Below are 17,044 nucleotides of genomic sequence, written 5' to 3' on the forward strand. Positions count from 1 at the left end.
TTTGTAGTGGCATTTGTATTTATTTTGAAGTATATTTATTGTGTAGATAAGAGACATGGAGGTGGGCTGGGTGCTTTGGAAAGGTGTCCTTCTCTACAGCGATGGCTTTTTCATTCCAATTGAAGCACTCGGGTTGGGGCAGGTGCTGCAGCAAATCCCCAGAGAGTAAGGGTGTAACTACACAATACATCTGACTTGTGTTAGTGTGCAACTGGACTCTTAAGTCAGACATACTTCTAGAGAACTCACCTGAAAAAACACTCACTTGCTCAGCACTGTGAGGGAACAGAAGGCACTTCCAATTTCCCTCCCACCCTGCTTTTGTCAGTGAAAAGGGTAATGGGGGAAGCTTCCTTCCTTCTTTCTCTGGCTCCATATGTTCTTCAGGGACATGTAGCCAGAGAAAGGGGCCAGTTTGGTGTAGTGGTTAAGAGTGGCAGGACTCTAACCTGGAGAGCCAGGTTTGATTCCCCACTCCTCCACTTGGAGCCAGCTGGGTGACCTTGGGTCAGTCACAGTGCTTCTCGGAGCTCTCTCAGCCCCACTCACTTCACAGGATGATTATTGTGGGGATAATAACAACATACTTTGTAAACTGCTCTGAGTGGGTGTTAAGTTGCCCTGAAGGGCAGTATATAAATCAAATGTTGTTGTTATTAAAAACCCACCCCTGCTGCAGAACCTTGTGCTTTTTAAGGTAAGTTCCTCTGATTGTGAGTCCATACACCTATGACCTGACATGTGTAGTTTGGCCCTAAGGGTGAGGCAAGTAGGGCTAGGGGAGCTATCTTGCTTTTCCAAGCAGATAGACCAAAGTTGTTCTCATGTTCAGGAGAGACCAAGAGGAAGTTTGCTCAGACCAAATCTACCTGAACTGGAAGAGCAAAGGCATGATAGTTGTAACCTGGGTTGAGAAGATTCCAAATTTAATTTCTTTATATATTTTAAAGGTATATGCTATTTTTTCAGTATGAGTTCAAAGCAGCTTCCAGAAACAGCAGGGAAAATAACAATAAAGAAATAACACTTCGGCTGAATACAGGACATTGACAGCACAGTGTTCCTCTTGTTCTGTTCTTGCCCCTTCCTTTCTAAATTTCTTTCCTCTTACCTTCTCTGATGGATCTAGCACATCTCACCTGGGAGAGAACTTGCCACCCAGGTCTGAGCTGTTCTGCTTTTTGCCACCCCCTTCTCACCCATAAAAAGACTTGAACCTGGGTACTGTCTAATATTTGAATTTTATTAGGATGTTTTAATACCTTTGAGCTGACTTGGGTGTTTCTTTGACAGAAATAAATCATGTCTTAGTGTCCCCATCTATTCCAATCCCTGCTAAAACAAAACCCCCAAATTCTACAACAATCCTAAGGAATCTACTTCCAGAAAAGTACTCTTAGGATCGCTGTGCCTTAATTTTGGCTACTTAGTGCTTATTTCTTTTACAGCAAATTTCTGTTTGTTTTTTCTTGTGGAACTTGGAAGACAAGTGAGTAATACATATAAGCAATGATGCTACTTCATATTGTTTCAGATCATTGGTCCTACAGGCTCAGTGGATTGGTGGTAGAGAAAGGTCTTTCCCAGCACTTGCTTCCGGAGATCTTTTACCTGGAGCTGCTGGGGACTGAACCTGTGACCATACATGCGCCAACCATGTGCTCTAATGATGACAGGCTAAGGGGGATTACCTAGGGAAACAAGAAATTAGTACATCTGATGTCAAAGATAAGACAGAGCATGTGATAAGGACAGATTGAGCGGCATGATAGAGATAAGCAAGCCAAACAGTCAAATCTTTCTTCTTTTTTTCCTAAGTGCCATATTAGTCAATGTGTTGAGAATATTGCATCTTACAAGGTCAGGCACTCAAAGCGGCTGAAATTCACCATGCTGCAAATGGCAAAGATCAGGGACTGGATAGTGTGTAGAACAGATTTAATTCCAGGTGACACCTTTTCTTCTGGCACAGAGATAAGCTTGAATTTAGTATGAGCTTTGTTTTGTTGCAAACTGCTATTCCCTCATAAATATTTTTATCATGTGCTTCTACTGTCCCTTTATTACTCAAGTAGTGTGGGAGGATGCTACATGTGATACAGAGCAGCACTGCAGGAGAAGACAACAGGTGAGCCGACATCCATCATTGCTGCTACTAGTCGGTTCTGAGATGAGTGCAGCCACAGAAGCTTGGCTTGTTCCTGGCTGCTGGTGGACCTCCTGGACTGTGGCCCACTGGGAATGCTCCCTGTAAGTTAAACTGCCAGGCTGCCCCTGTTGGAAATGTGATTGATTGATGGATGAGGTATTCATTTTTTTTCTTTTAGCAGGTTGTATCCTCACCACTGCAGCACAGGAGCATTCCTGGATCCAGAGCTGCATCTGGTCACCCACCTGTTAACAGTTCCAAGGAACACTTTTTCCCAGCTGCATCTGGTTTACAGATTGTTCTTTTCCTTTTTCTGGAAGGAAGTGACTACATTTTCTCATGCCCTGTTGACATCCAAATGAGATTATGGGGCTGCCTTTGATAAGCATCTGGAAACTTCAATTGATTCAAAATGCTGGAAAACTGACACTTTGAAGAGATGTTAGTAGAAGACTCTGCAATGATCCTTTCTCGCAGATTGTGCTAACCTGAAGGAAGTATCACTTCAGCGGCTCATTCCTCTCCTGTGTTGCTTTGAGCTAAGTGTAGCAAATAACTCATCTGTGAACATGGTAGGCATCAATGATCTGCAGCTGTTCACCATCACAGTCTCAGGTAAATACTACCTAGTGGGAAGACTTTGAAAAGCATGCATGGCATCAGCTAGTTAATGAGGTGCAGCAGTTCGGGGAGGAGGGGGGTAGATTTCAGATCAGGAACTTCCATGCCCACCAGAGGTATCCCTTTGACAGCCATTGGAAGCAGAATGCTGGACCATGTGGCCTTTGCTTGGGGTCAGAGGGGCAATATGTTCTAATAAGCCAAGTGAGATTATTTTGGAGGAGGGGGAACAAGTTGACAGCCAAGCAATTTGATCCTTTTGTGACCTTCCTTTGCTTATTGGAAAGGAAGCAAAACCATGGTTAGGACTGATGAAGGGAGCTGTGACTCTCGAAAGCTCACACCCTGGAAATCTAGTTGGACTTCAAAGTCCTACCAGACCCAAATCTTGCTCTTCTAGTACAGACCTACACAGCTACCCACCTGAAACTACGATTCTGATTGTTGCCCTTCAGTTCTCTGGCTCTAGACTTGTAATGCTATTTAATACAGCGCACCACCAGGTATGAAGAGCTCCAGAGGTGCTCTCAAGGAAAGTCATCTGTGCTGTCCAGTTTACATTGGGCTGCACCTCTTGCAGGGACATTGTAAGGCTCTGCAGCTGGAAATTGAGCATGATCATGAAGAATTGACAGCTGGGATCCTTCCTCCCACCACCACCAGAATCTTGACCAGCTTCTAAGAGTTCTGCCAGGTCCAAACAAGAGCTGCCGAATTCGATTAAACTTTCTTTGTGGGGCAAAATAAAACTGAAACTGTACTTTTCATCAACAGTGTGGTGCAGTGTAAGGGTTAGAGTGTCAGACTAGGATCTGGGAGACCCAGGTTCAAATCCCCACTCTGCTGTAGAAGCTTGCTGGGTGACCTTGGGTCAGTCCCTTTTTCTCAGCCTAATCTACCTTACAATCAGGGCTTTTTTTCAGCGGGAATGCGGTGGAATGGAGTTCCGGCACCTCTTAAAAATGGTCACATGGCCTGTGGCCCTGGCCCCTGATCTCCAAACAGAGAGTTTAGATTGCCCTCCGCACCGCTGAGCAGCGCGAAGGCCAATCTAAACTCCCCTCTGTCGAGATCAGGGGGTGGGGCCACCGGGCCATGTGACCATTTTCGCCGAGGGCAATTTAAACTTTAAAAAACTCCCCCCTGTTCCAGCTGACCCAAAGTGATGTCATTATGCAGTCTTCAGTACCACCACTGAGTTCCACCACCTCTTTTCCCAGAAAAAAAGCCCTGCTTACAAGGTTGTTGATATGAGAATAAAAAGGAGGAAGAATGCTGTTGTAAGTCTCTTTGGTGGGGAAAGTGGAGAATGGATGGATGGATGGACTTTAATTTTTTAAAATGTAATAGATTTTAATTGTAAGTTGTTTGGGGATCCAGTTGAACTGAAAAGTGAGGAATACACTAAATGAAATAGAATCTTCAGCACTCAACACAATACGTACAAAAAGGGCTGGTTTAAACATTTCACCCATATATGCCTTAAAGATACCAACACAGTTGAAAAACATGGGTCATCTTTGTGTCAGATCAGGTGCGGACCTGAAGAGGGCTTCCTAGGCATCTGCTACAGGTAGCTTTGACATCACTGTTGCATAACAACCATTTGCTCTGCAATTGAACTCTGCCCTTTGCCCTGTTGTTACTTAACTCCCTGAATCATCTTTTATGAGCACCCTTATCAAAAGCTTTTTGGAAACTCAAGCAAACTGGGGCAGTAGCTCACCTTTGGCTAGTTGGATGGGGCTTCAAAAATAAAGTCCCAGTGAGAGGAACATCCTCTTACAAGCCAATTGCCAGGAAGAACATGGTTTATTAAACTTATTTATTTATATCCCCAATTTTCTCTGCAATGGGAACGCAAAGGAGCTTACAGTGTTCTCACCTCATCCATTTTATCTGCACAACAATCCTGTGAGGTTAGCAGGTTAGGCTATGAGAGAGAGACCGACCCATGGTCGCCCAGTGAACTTCCACTGCAAATCAGAACGCGGGTCTCTTAGCCTGACAGTCAAACCACTATACTACGCAAACCGGGAAGAACAGGGCTGTTGTTGCTAGACCCTGGAAGAACAAGGCCCCCGAAACATGCTTCCAAGCCTCTGTTAGGCCTGTGATGCAAAGCAAAATGGCTTGTTTGTCAAATGATTCCTGTCCCCCAGCAATCCTGCATGAGCCAAGCTGGAAACCGCGATACTTGGAGAGCAAGAAGAAAGACTCTGTGAGGGGGGTGGAGCTGAATTCTTGATGACCTGCCTGCCAAAGGGTAAAACCTGAAAGGCTGTGGTTGAAGTTCTGCCAGGCCCAGGATGGATGCCCAAGCCCTACTCACCTCCATGTGCTGCCAGGGCACATCAGGCACTTTTAACACAGAGACCAACCATGATGGCGCTAAAATTCAGAACGTTTAAATTCCTCTGCTGGTTTAAGCTTGCCAGATGTCCCTCCTAGGTTTCTAAAATGTCCCATTATCTCATTCTGTTTTGGCAACAACATGAGCTGGGGTCCGTAGCGTGCCCACGCCTGTGGACGTGTTGAGACATAACAAACAGGCCACAGCAGTACCACACCTGAGGGAGTTCTGTTTTTGTTTTCACTGAGTTATACATGCCTTCTCTTCTGACTCAGTTCAATTCTTGTTTTATCCATAAGAGGGTTTCCCTCTCATTTTTAGGAATAAGCAAACCTGAGGCTAAAGCCTACTTTAATACCATGCCCACTCTCCTTGCTAGATGCCACTGCCTTCTCTCCAAGAGGAACTTTAAAATAAATGAATGGAAAATTAGGGATTTTCTCATAACTAAATGGAATTAAATTGGCTGATTCACATGATATGGAGTATGCAGGTTGGGTCTGGGTGCCCCTGCTTGTATAACAGTCAGATGTAAGTTGGGGGTTCTCTCCAATTTGCTCATGTGTGGTTCCTGATATGGACTGGGTTCACGGCACACATGGAGAAGGGTTTTTTCAGCCATTCTCCATGCTATTTTCCCAGCCTAAAATGGTCTCAGGGGGCACTCGTTAGTTCTATTAGAGAAAACCAGTGGGCCAAATTGTACACCTGCACACCATTTCAGGCTGAGAAAATGGTGCAGGTGAAAAGTTAAGATCATTCTCTGCATGTACCACAAAACAAATACAAATCTAGTATTACATATGTGGAAACGGAAGAGAACTGTAACTCAGGTCTGACTCAGGACAGGGACATTAGACCCCAGCTATGTTCTGCATAACATATGAATTGGCCCTTAACCTTCTATAACCCTCTCACCAAGCCCAAATATCTGTGCACTTCAGTGTCTATAAATTGCTAGAATAATCAGTAAGTTTAATAAGAGCATTTATTGTTAAGTGGAGAACTCTTGCTGACTTATAAGGAACGCATTCCTTGAATTAATAGTAACTTCTTCAAGTTATTCTAGACCCTCTACAAACAAGTTGCTCTGCTCATAGAGCAGCTAACAAAGGGTTTTTTCAGGACTACTTAAGAATGATAAAGGTTACAATGTATTTGACAAACCCACCAAGAAGATCTTGAACGGGCAGAGCTGGAAAGGGCAGATGAATGTAGTTTAATGCCTGACTGCTTGGGAAGAAAGGGCCACTGATTTCTTTTTTCACTAGAAACTTTCCTGCTCCGATGCTTAGATCGCTCCACTGACCCCAGCTTTGCGACACCCCTGCCGTGGTTTCAAAAACCAGCCTTTAATAACTCTTACCTAACATTACGTGGGAAACTTCTTTCCAACCCAACCCCTTTGTTTAATCAATACTAACACATTTTTATCCTGCTAATTTATGTATTGCTTATGTTGCTAGAATACTCAGGGGAGTGCTGATAAAGAGTCCAGCCATTTCTGCTGCCCCTAACCAGATTTTGTCCCAAAGCATTTAGTGATCACCCTCACAAGTGGGTTTTAGGTCAGTCTAAATGCACAAAGAGCCTGCATTGGCTAGAACATGAGTTCGTTTTTTTCTTTCACAATATTTTCTAAATTAACATTCATGTGGGGCAAACCTGTGAGCAGACCCAACTGAACACCATTACTTAGTAAACACACAGTTTACATACAGTCTATCTGCTTTATATCAAGATGGGTAGCCATGTTAATCTGTCTGTGGCAGTAGAAAAGAGCAACAGTCCAGTAGCACCTGTAAGACTACTTAAGAATGATAAAGGTTAAAATGTATTTAACAAACCCACCAAGAAGATCTTGAACGGGCAGAGCTGGAAATTTCAGATACCTGAAGAATCTGAAGAAGTGAGCTGTGACTCACGAAAGCTCATCCCCGACCACAAATTTTGTAAGTCTTATAGGGTGCTACTGGACTGTTGCTCTTTTCTACTGCTTTATATCAAATTGTTTTCTGCATTTTTTTCAAGGACTGGGTAGAGACAGCTTGAGCGATGTGAGCATCCTGCAGATCCGCACTCTCCCTCCAGGTTAGGGCAGACATACAACCAGGGCTTTTTTTCTGGGAAACGAGGTGGGTCGCCCTTGGTGAAAATGGTCACATGGCTTGTGGCCCCACCCCCTGATCTCCAGACAGAGGAGAGTTTAGATTGCAGTGGTGCGGAGGGCAATCTAAACTCCCCTCTGTCTGGAGATCGGGGTGGGGCCACCGGCCATGTGACCATTTTCAAGAGGTTCCGGAACTCCGTTCCACCGCGTTCCAGCTGAAAAAATGCCCTGCATACAACCTTCCAAGCCACTCTGAGCCTAGGAGCCGCTAGTTCTTCCTGTTTCCAGGAGATGCTGGCTAGGTAGAATGCTGATTGGCTAGGCCTCATTACATCCATGAGGCCACCACATTCCCACCTCCACATCCAGCTGTGCAGTAGACCCATAGTGGCGATCATAAGACCGTTCTGCCCCACACTCAAGAATGTCCTTAAAAAAAAAAAACCTAAAATCCATAAGAAAACTATTTAGGACATTTCTATGTTCCCTCTTCAGAGTCCTACTTGAGGCTGCTTATAATTAAACAAAACAATTGGAAGGACTGGTCTCAACAACCTGAATACACAAAGGGACTGCAGGTCCCAGGAGACCAAACAACAATATATGAATTTTAATAATCAAAGTGCAAGTGCGATGTGCAAATTTTCGAAAGAGGCTATCAATTATATTCTACTCCATGCGTATGAACGTTAGGAAGATACTTGCCAATGCTGAATTGTGAAGACACTTGTTGAAGAAGATGTGATAAATGATGGCTTGATAAAGCATAACAACGTGAAATGGGCTGTTATAACTGCTGGCGCATCCGTTGCCAACAACCCAGGAGACCTTATCTTCCATCTCGGCTCCCGTGGCGTTACCACCGTTGTCTTCAGCTGACGGCTTTTGTCTACAGGAAGAAGAAACAACGGATTTAATACCGGACTTTGCATCATACGAATTCAGCACTTACTGGAGCAGACTCTTGGTGCTTATCATATAGGAATTGCAACACTGGACTGTTGAGCACTGGTTCTGAATTTCTGTTAATACGCATGAAGTAGAATATAATTGATAGCCTCTTTTGAAAATTTGCACATCGCACTTGCACTTTGATTATTAAAATGCATATATTGTTGTTTGGTCTCCTGGGACCTGCGGTCCCTTTGTGTATTCAGCTTATAATTAAAACCAAATCACAACATTAAAAACAAGCCATTAAAAACAAACTGGTGGACATAAGCAGCACAAAAACTATCCATAAAACTGAAGCGGACCATAAAAATGATGATAAAATCCCTAATAAAAATGATGGCACCTAAAAGAAAATAGAGTAGCCACCAGGTGAGCCTCAAGAGGGCGGGCATTGCAGAGGCAAGGTGCCACAACAGAAAACACTGTGTCACTGGGCTCAACTTTGAAGGCAGGAGTACAGAGCAGGGCTTGAGAGACAGTTCTTAACTTTTGGGATGGATAGTATGGGAGAAGATGGTCCCTTCAGGTTTCCTGCTCCCAAGCTGTTTAGGGCCTTAAAGGAAGAGCTGATAGCTTAAATTTTGTCCAGAAATAGATGTGTGACACGATCCCTTGTAACCAACCACTGACTGTAGCTCAGCTGCCCCATGTTGGACCAATTGGAAGTTTCCAAACTGTTTCCAAAGGCAGCCCCACAGAGTACGTTACAGTAATCTAACTTGGATGTGATCAGAGCATGGATCGCTGTGGCTGGGTCATGCTTTTCAAGGAACAGTCATAGATGGCAAAGTAAATGGAGCTGATAAAAAGTGCTACAGGCTACAAAGGAGATCCAATCCTCCAACTGTAAGCCAATCATCCTCAAGCTACAAACATGCTTCTTCAGGCAGCTTCTTCAGGCCCCTTTCATGATAGACTGCTGCAGTCCTTCAGCAGCTTCTCCATTGACCGACAGCACCTCAGTCTTATCTAGGCTGAGATTCAGTTTATTGGCTCTTATCCATCCCATTACTTTCTCCAGGTACCTGTCCAGGAGGACTTCCACAGATCCACCTGGCTTAGTTGTTAAGGAGAAGCAGAGCTGGGTTGAGTGTCCTCTGCATATTGGTGAAACCTCACTCCAAATCCCTTTCCCAGCAGTGTCATGTAGATGTTAAATAGCATGGGGAACAAGATGGAATCTGCAGGAGCCCACAACATGAATGCCACGGGGATGAGAAGCAGTCATCTTCTGGTTGGTCAAATAAGAGTGGAACTACCAAAGCATGTTGCCCCACACTCCCAACCCAACAAGCCTTTTCAGAAAGCTATCACAGTTGATGGTGTCAAAAGGCACCGAGAGGTCTAGGAGCAGGGCTTTTTTTCAGCGGGAACGCAGGGGAACGGAGTTCCGGAATCTCTTGAAAATGGTCACATGGCCAGTGGCCCCACCCCCTGATCTCCAGACAGAGGAGAGTTTAGATCGCCCTCCACACCACTGGAGCGGTGCGGAGGGCAATCTAAACTCCCCTGTCTGGAGATCAGGGGGCGGGGCCACTGGCCATGTGACCATTTTCTCCGAGGGCAACCCACTGAGTTCCGCCACCTCTTTTCCCAGAAAAAAAGCCCTGTCTAGGAGAATCAACATGGATGCGCTCCCCCCGTCATTCTCCCAGTGGAAGTGATCAGGCAGGGCAACCAAGGCCACTTTCCATCCCAAAGCCAAGCCTGAATCCAGCTTGAAATAGGGTCTAGATCATTTATCTCCTGCAAGACTGCCTGAAACTGCATAGCCACCAGCTGCTTGAGCACCTTGCCCAAAAATAAAACATTAGCCAGAGGACAGTAGTTATTTGGGCCATTTGGGTCCAGAGATACCTTCTCCTTATGCCTCTTTCAAAGAGGTTGGAACTACACCCTCCCAGAGAGAAGCATTTATTAGCTCCTGGATACAGTCAGGTATTTATTTAATGGATCAATATGTGAAATGTCTGAAAAGGTTTTTTTTAAAAAAACCCAACCCTGCCTGAAGTATAGGGGGAGAGGGGTGAAAAACCCACCCTGAAGTTGGAGCCAGGTATATCCTTTTCCATGAGCAAGTTCCTTATAGCTGGGTTAACATTTAAAGGACTCAGCAGGGGCCAAATTAATGTTACACTTTCCCAATAGTGTGTGGTTCTGAGGACAAGGCTTCTGCAACTGTCCGTTACTCACACGGTTGGGTCACATAAACATTCCCTGAGCTGTGTGATCTAGGGTCAGCATTGCCAGGTTTTGTTTCCTTTGGAAGTGAAAGTTTTTGTGATATTTGCTTTGTTGACAGGGTAAGAAGCACATTATAAAAGGAGGCAAAAAACCCTTCCCATGAGGCAGAACCTCCCTAGAAGGTATCTTGGGCAGACTCTTAAAGCTGTGTCCCTGTTCCACCTAAGAAACTCTCTGCTCTCTTTTTGCTAGCTCTTTTCAAATATTCTAAGGGATATAACAAACACTTGTTGGGGGGTGGGGGGTGGAAGTGGCTTATAGCTTCAGCTTCTCCATCCTTCATGTCTGCCATGCACACAAACACATGCACTCTTGCCATGTGGTCAAAACCTTGTGTTTCATTTTATTAGCCTTGATTCGTTTTTATGAGGTTGGGAGGGAATTGGGGTTTTTATTGTTATTGGCACTGTAAACTTCCTCGAACCATGGAGAAAGACAAGATATAAAAGTTTTGATTAATAAATAAGTAAAACATTTCCTTTTTAAAGGTTCCCAGTTGTGCAGAGAAAGACCCCCAGGGGTACACACTTCCATATCTGTGGGCTCTACACATACATTTCAGTGTGCAATACTTTCCACTCCTCCTCCTAAGTAGATTCATTCTATTCCCCTAGAATGCCTCAGATCCTTTGGGAGATACATGTTTTAAACAAACAAATGTCTGAAAAGGGGTTCCTGCAAAACAAAACAGGAGCCCAGCACCTTAAAGACTGACAGCACGGTTAGTCTTTAAGGTGCCACTGGACTTTGGTTTTGAAAGGGGCTGCATCTTTTCCAAACGTGCCAGTGGCTATTTCTCACTCTCTCGTGCACTCACATATCCATGCAACTCAGCTGAGAATTTGTTGGTGAGATACTCTGCGACCCTTGCAACAACTCAAAAAGGTCGTTGCCGACATGCCCTGCTTTTGGGCTTACTTGAAGACATCTGATTGGCCACCATGGGAAGCAAGAGTCTGCATTAGATGGGCCTTTGGTCTGATCCATCTGTGCTTTTCATCTATTCTCATGTAAACCAGTCCAAAAGTTTAAAGAAGGCTTTATATTATTGGCCTATATACAGCTACAAAGTTAAGAAAACTTAAGCACTCTTGCATTTTTTAAGACCTAGGTACCTGTCCAGGACTTCCACAGAGCGGGAATCGTGGAAATCTTTGCTTCCCTTTCAAAAATTTCACTGCCCTTGAATGGGCTTGAATGCAGACCAATATGTTTTCAACAATGTAATTGCAGAGAGGTAACCGTATTAGTGTGTTGTAGCAAAATAAAACAAATGTTCAGTGGCACGTTAAAGACTGACATTTATTTCAATATGAGCTTTTGTAAGTTACAGTTCCCTTCTTCAGATATATGGAAAGGAAATCATTTTGTGAATATTTATAGGAAAAATGACAGAAGTGGGGAAGGACAGGTTGAGACAAGAAAGATTTGGTCTGAATCAATAATGTAAACCCATTGTTTCCCAACATTATATTTCTTTAGCGTGTAGGTATTTGGGGAGATATACCCTGTTTTAGTATCTATAGTATTTAATATTTGCTATTGTTAGACAGGAACTTCAGTTTTTGGATTGTACAACTATACAAATAGCACAGAACGGTATATTTTAAAAGATTAATACAACCAGAAGGTTAGTGGATATAGTTATTTCACCTTTAAAGGCTTTGGGGAAAATTCCACTGAGGCATCTCATAAAAATACATTGCAAAACATAGAATTTAATCTTTGTGGGCATTTTCTGGTTTCTTGCCAACTGTGTAAAACACTGCTTGTAAAAATCTTTGGAGAAACTCTCTTCTCGTTTCTGTTTAGTGTCATAGGGCTTATTTAAATTACCGTTCTCTACCTTCAGTCAGATGTTCAAAACAGAAATATTCAGAAATCAATGCAGGGAGCATTTTAACCTCCTTGGGCACTAAGTTTCAATTTGAGTATCACAACCAAACCTGAGTTTGCTCTTGATGGACAGGAACTTGGTCAATTGAGGGGCACACATGCACCCTTCCTTTGTGAACACATGGATCAGCTTCACTTAAGGCATGTACACACAACCCCTCCACATGATGACTGAACACACAGAGAGGGAAAGCAGGCATGAATTGTTGGCCCTGCCCTCTGCCTCCACCAGCTCATGAGGTCATATGTATGCTCCATCCGCCGTGATCAGCAACATGCAGAAAGCTGCGTCCCTGATCCCAAGGAGGGACCATATGTGTGGACACTGCCTCTGCATGTAGGTGCAACGACGTTGATTATGTGGAAGCGGGGCCAGAACATTTACGTCTGTTCTTCCTCTCGGTGCGTTCAGACAATGCACGTAAGGGGTCATATGTACAGAACTATAGAGTCAGACCATTGTTCTGTCCAGGCTTGTTCGCCCTGACTGACAGTGGCAGTCCAGGCTCTCAGGTGGAGGTCTTTCCTATCCCCTACTACCTGGAGATGTTGGTCTAAGACAGCTTCATGTGTTCAGATACAATTTGGGAACATCCCTATACAGTTTGAGACTGGCATACCTGAAGGACCGCATACTCCCATATGAACCTAGCTGACTACCATGGTCATCTTCTTCAGTACTGAGGTCAGATGGGTGGCAACCCAAGAGCAGGCATTCTTGGACATGGCACCAAACTTAATGGACCTCCTTCCCCAGGGATATTTGTCGTCACCCTTCTATCAAAACTTTTTTGTTTTGTCTGGCATTCCCTCTGAGACTCTTTACACAAGACATCTGACACGTGAAGAAAGCATGTCGGGAGATGCAATGTTAGCCAGGAAGGGTAGTTTAGAAAGACAGAGCCAGCAGCAGGGCAAAGGTTTTGCTATACACTAGAACTGTGGGAAGGGCTGTGAAATGCCAGAAGGGAAACTTCAGCCCATTATAACCTCTCTAGAGCCAAGCCCAGATCTGGAAGGCAGCTGCAGCCCATTTCCATTCCTTGCTGCCCTCTGGTTGCGATCTCAGTTTTAGACTGGACAGGTAAAATTGACAGAGCCTTCCTGGAGGCGAAGATGAAATTATCAAACCCTCTGAGGAGCAATCTCCACAGGCTCTGTCTCTTTAAACTGCACTTCCCGGCTTACACTGCATCTCCCTATACTTGACAAACATACACCAAGGCGACTCCTGTAGAGAGACTCTCAGTGACCCCCTCCTACCTGCCCTGTTTTAAGTGCTGCATCTGTATTTTTACATATGTATTTTAGCTTTGGTTTTCTGATTTTTATAATGGTCTTTTTTAACTGTACAGATCCAATCAAACATCAAAGACCACCTAGATTTCCAAGGTATGAGCTTTCAAGAGTCAAAGCTCCACTCGCGAAAGCTCAAACTTTGGAAATCTAATTGGTCTTTAAGATGCTATTGGACCCGGATCTTGCTCTTTGACTGCAGTGCAGACCCAAACGACTATGCACCTGAAACTGTTTTGTTAGCTGCCTTAGATGACCAGGCAGAAAGGCAGGATATACATTTTGTGCATAAACATTACCTTGTGAAAACCTGAACAGAGTACACCCTTTGTCAGCAGATACTTTTATCAAGATCTAAATGGAGTGTAGGTTAGTAAATCCGGCAAGATGTTAAATAATGGAAACAAATAATGGGGGAAATATTTACAGACAGATTAACATGGTTACCCATTTTGATCTATTTACCGATGTGAAAGTAGGACAGTGAAGAAAGCAGACAGGAAGAAAAATTACTCCTTTGAAATGTGGTGCTGGAGGAGAGTACTACAGATACCGTGGATGGCCAAAAAGACCAACAAGTGGGCTTTAGATCAAATCAAGCCTGAATTCTCCCTAGAAGCTAAAATGACAAAACTGAGGCAATCGAACTTTGGTCACATCATGAGAAGACAAGATTCTCTGGAAAAGTCAATAATGCTAGGAAAGGTGGAAGGCAGCAGGAAAAGAGGGAGACCCAAAATAGGATGGCTGGACTCAATCAAAGAAGCCCCATCCTCCAGTTTGCAGGATCTGAACAAGGCTTTAATGATAGGACTTTTAATTTAATTTAATTTAATTTATTATATTTATATTCCGCCCTCCCCGCTTTCGCAGGCTCAGGGAGGATCAGGGAGGTCCTTCATTCATAGTGTCGCCATACGTTAGAAGTGACATGATGGCACATAATACACACACCTCAGCCTAACTCACCTTGCAGGATTACTGTGAAGATACAACTGGGGAGCGATCTGCTCTGAGCTCTTGGGAGAAACGGTAGGAAGTTAAAAAAAAAAAAACCAGTCTATGATCGCCCTCATTATCCTCAAATCAGAGGCCAAGCAGCCGGGGCCAAAAGGCCACGAAACAGAACGATCTGTGACATCTCTCTGCAAAACACCTAAGATAAGAGCGCCAGCCATAATCTTATCTCCCCAGCTTTGCTATGGGGTAATATAACACCTGTAGTTAGGAAAGGAAACGTGGATCTCGATTGAGCTTCTTTGGGTGCCTGACCTTCACCAAGAACCCCGTCCCATTTGGCCGCCGGGTCTGAAGAGCCCGGATCGCAAGCGAGACTCCGCTTCTGAGGCTCAGCCCAGCAAAACGTGTGCAAGGAATGTTGCGCGGTCAAGACACGCCGCCTGGAAGCCGCCGCGCCGCGTGGGCTCTGCGCCCGCCGCGCAGCATGTGACTCGCCCAGGCGGCCGGCGCAGCTGCTGGGAGGAGGGCCCCGCGGCGGGCGGGTGAGCGGGCGGCACTTTCCTCTGCCCTGCCCTGCCCTGCCCGATCGCGCCGGGGCGGGGAGCTGGCTGGGATCACGGGCATGTGCCCGGCAGCCGGGCTCCGGAGGCGCATTTAAACGCCGGCCGCGGCCGAGTTCGGAGCAGCGCCCGCGCCCGACGCCACCATCTCGGGAACAAAGCAGAGCCCGGCGGCCTGATCGTCCCCGCCCGCCCGCTCTCCCCGTCGCCGCGGCCAGCCCTCGCCGGCTTCTGCTTTGCCTCCGCTCGGCGCGCTCCTGCCTAAGGCTGCTGGAGCACCATGAGAGCCATCCCCGCTCCCGGGATCCGCTTCCTTCGCTCCTTCCCCAGGGACAGCTGGTAAGGGGGAGAGGCGAGTGGGCCGCTTTGTGCTCCCCCAGCTAGGCGCCGGGCTGGGATTGGCCCTGGGGGCTGCGGCGCGGGAGAGGGAGAAATCCGGAGGTCAGGATTGGAATGGGGATGGGGGCGCTGGCGGCGGGCAGGGGCGGAGAGGGAAGACGCCCTGCGGATCGGGTTGCCGCAGCCCGGCTGGCTGAGCTGCCCCCGGCCGCGCCAGAGTCCTGCATACGAATCTTTTTTGTTCTGGAGCGCAGCAGGATTTGAGTCCACGGCAGCATACAGACCAGCTGGATTTTCATGGGGTGGGCTTTCGAGAGTTAGAACTCCCTTCTTCAGAGAATAGAATAGAAATGGAGATTTTTACTTGTATCTGAAGAAGGTAGCTTTGACTTTGGAAAGCTCATCCCCCTGAAAAATCATGTTGGCCCCTAAGGTGCCACCGGACTCTCCCACCCTGCTGTTCTACTGCAGGCCAGCGGCAGCCACCCACCCGAAACTGTGTTGTTCTGTCTCGTTTGACTGTAACAAAGAGCGCGCTGACCTCAGGCAAACAATGCGCCTTTCTCAACAGAGATGCTGCAGAGATGCTGTGTGGCGGCTTCCCGGCCTGGATTCTGACATAATGTTTTGGTGTTTTGTTTCCATTTTGTTCCCTTTTGGGGAGGGAGGCTGCTGGACTGGGGACTATTTATGCACAAACCACAGAGATTCATGTCAGAATGTGAAATCCATAAGAAGAGTGACTATTCATGAACGAGAGCGGGTGGGAACGTGGGACATTTTCACGCCAACGTATCTGAAACCAAGGGCCGCATTTTCTCACCGTTGTTTGTGAATCAGACGGGAAACCTCCTGAGGCTCAGATTCTGAATCCAAATGGCTCTCTTTGAATCCTTTTCAGATATTTGCAGTCACATGTTCTTGGAGCCCGCATAATGGAGCACACAATACCCGCAATTCTCCTACTATGTGCAGTTGCCTTGTTGTGTGAACAGGGGCAATGCTGTACCTGTACTATACAGGTACAGCTTCAATATGCCTGAACCGGCTGCTAGATTTTTCAAGGTTTGTATTCAAACATACAGGCTGTACACACATGGTAAGTATGCACACGGGCCCTGTTCACACAACACGGAGACAGTGTGTATTGTTAGGATCATGGGTAGCGTGCGCTCCTGTTGTGCATGGTTGATGGGTGCCCTGTACATATGATTCTGATGTCTGAAAAGGACTTCACAGGTGGAGAAATTCCAGTCCCAAATGCGTTCTCAGCATCACTGGTGAAAATCCACGGAGATGGGATACTTTGACATCACTCAATGAAGGTATTCATTTAAGAGGGGGAATAGTCTTAACTTGTAGCCCACATCTCCTGACAAAGACCAGGGCTTGCGAGGACTGGGAGGGGGAAGGGGAGGTCATGTTCAGCATGCTGTCCAGCGTCTGTTCAATCTGCTGTCCAAGAGGAGCAATCAGCTTCCGCGAGGAAAAGAGGGGGTTTCATTTATACAAGAGGGATGGAAAGCTCTTGCTTGCTTATGCGGGATTCAACTGGCTTTTGA

At 45.7% G+C, this 17,044-nt stretch overlaps 1 protein-coding gene across 3 annotated transcripts in view; it reads left to right on the top strand.

Moving 5' to 3' along the window:
• Positions 1 to 15,147: 15,147 nt before the first annotated feature.
• SLC37A2 (solute carrier family 37 member 2) overlaps positions 15,148 to 17,044 on the top strand; it is a 52,489-nt gene continuing 50,592 nt past the window's right edge. For 2 of the 3 annotated variants that reach the window (XM_054997755.1, XM_054997754.1), the window contains exon 1: positions 15,148 to 15,482. In XM_054997755.1, coding sequence (XP_054853730.1) covers positions 15,424 to 15,482 — 59 coding nt within the window. In that variant the 5' untranslated portion in view covers positions 15,148 to 15,423. The remainder of the gene's footprint in view (positions 15,483 to 17,044) is intronic. The other variant, XM_054997756.1, reaches the window with a different exon arrangement.

This window comes from Eublepharis macularius, chromosome 14 (genome assembly GCF_028583425.1).
Source record: "Eublepharis macularius isolate TG4126 chromosome 14, MPM_Emac_v1.0, whole genome shotgun sequence".
Taxonomy (NCBI): Eukaryota; Metazoa; Chordata; class Lepidosauria; order Squamata; family Eublepharidae; genus Eublepharis; species Eublepharis macularius.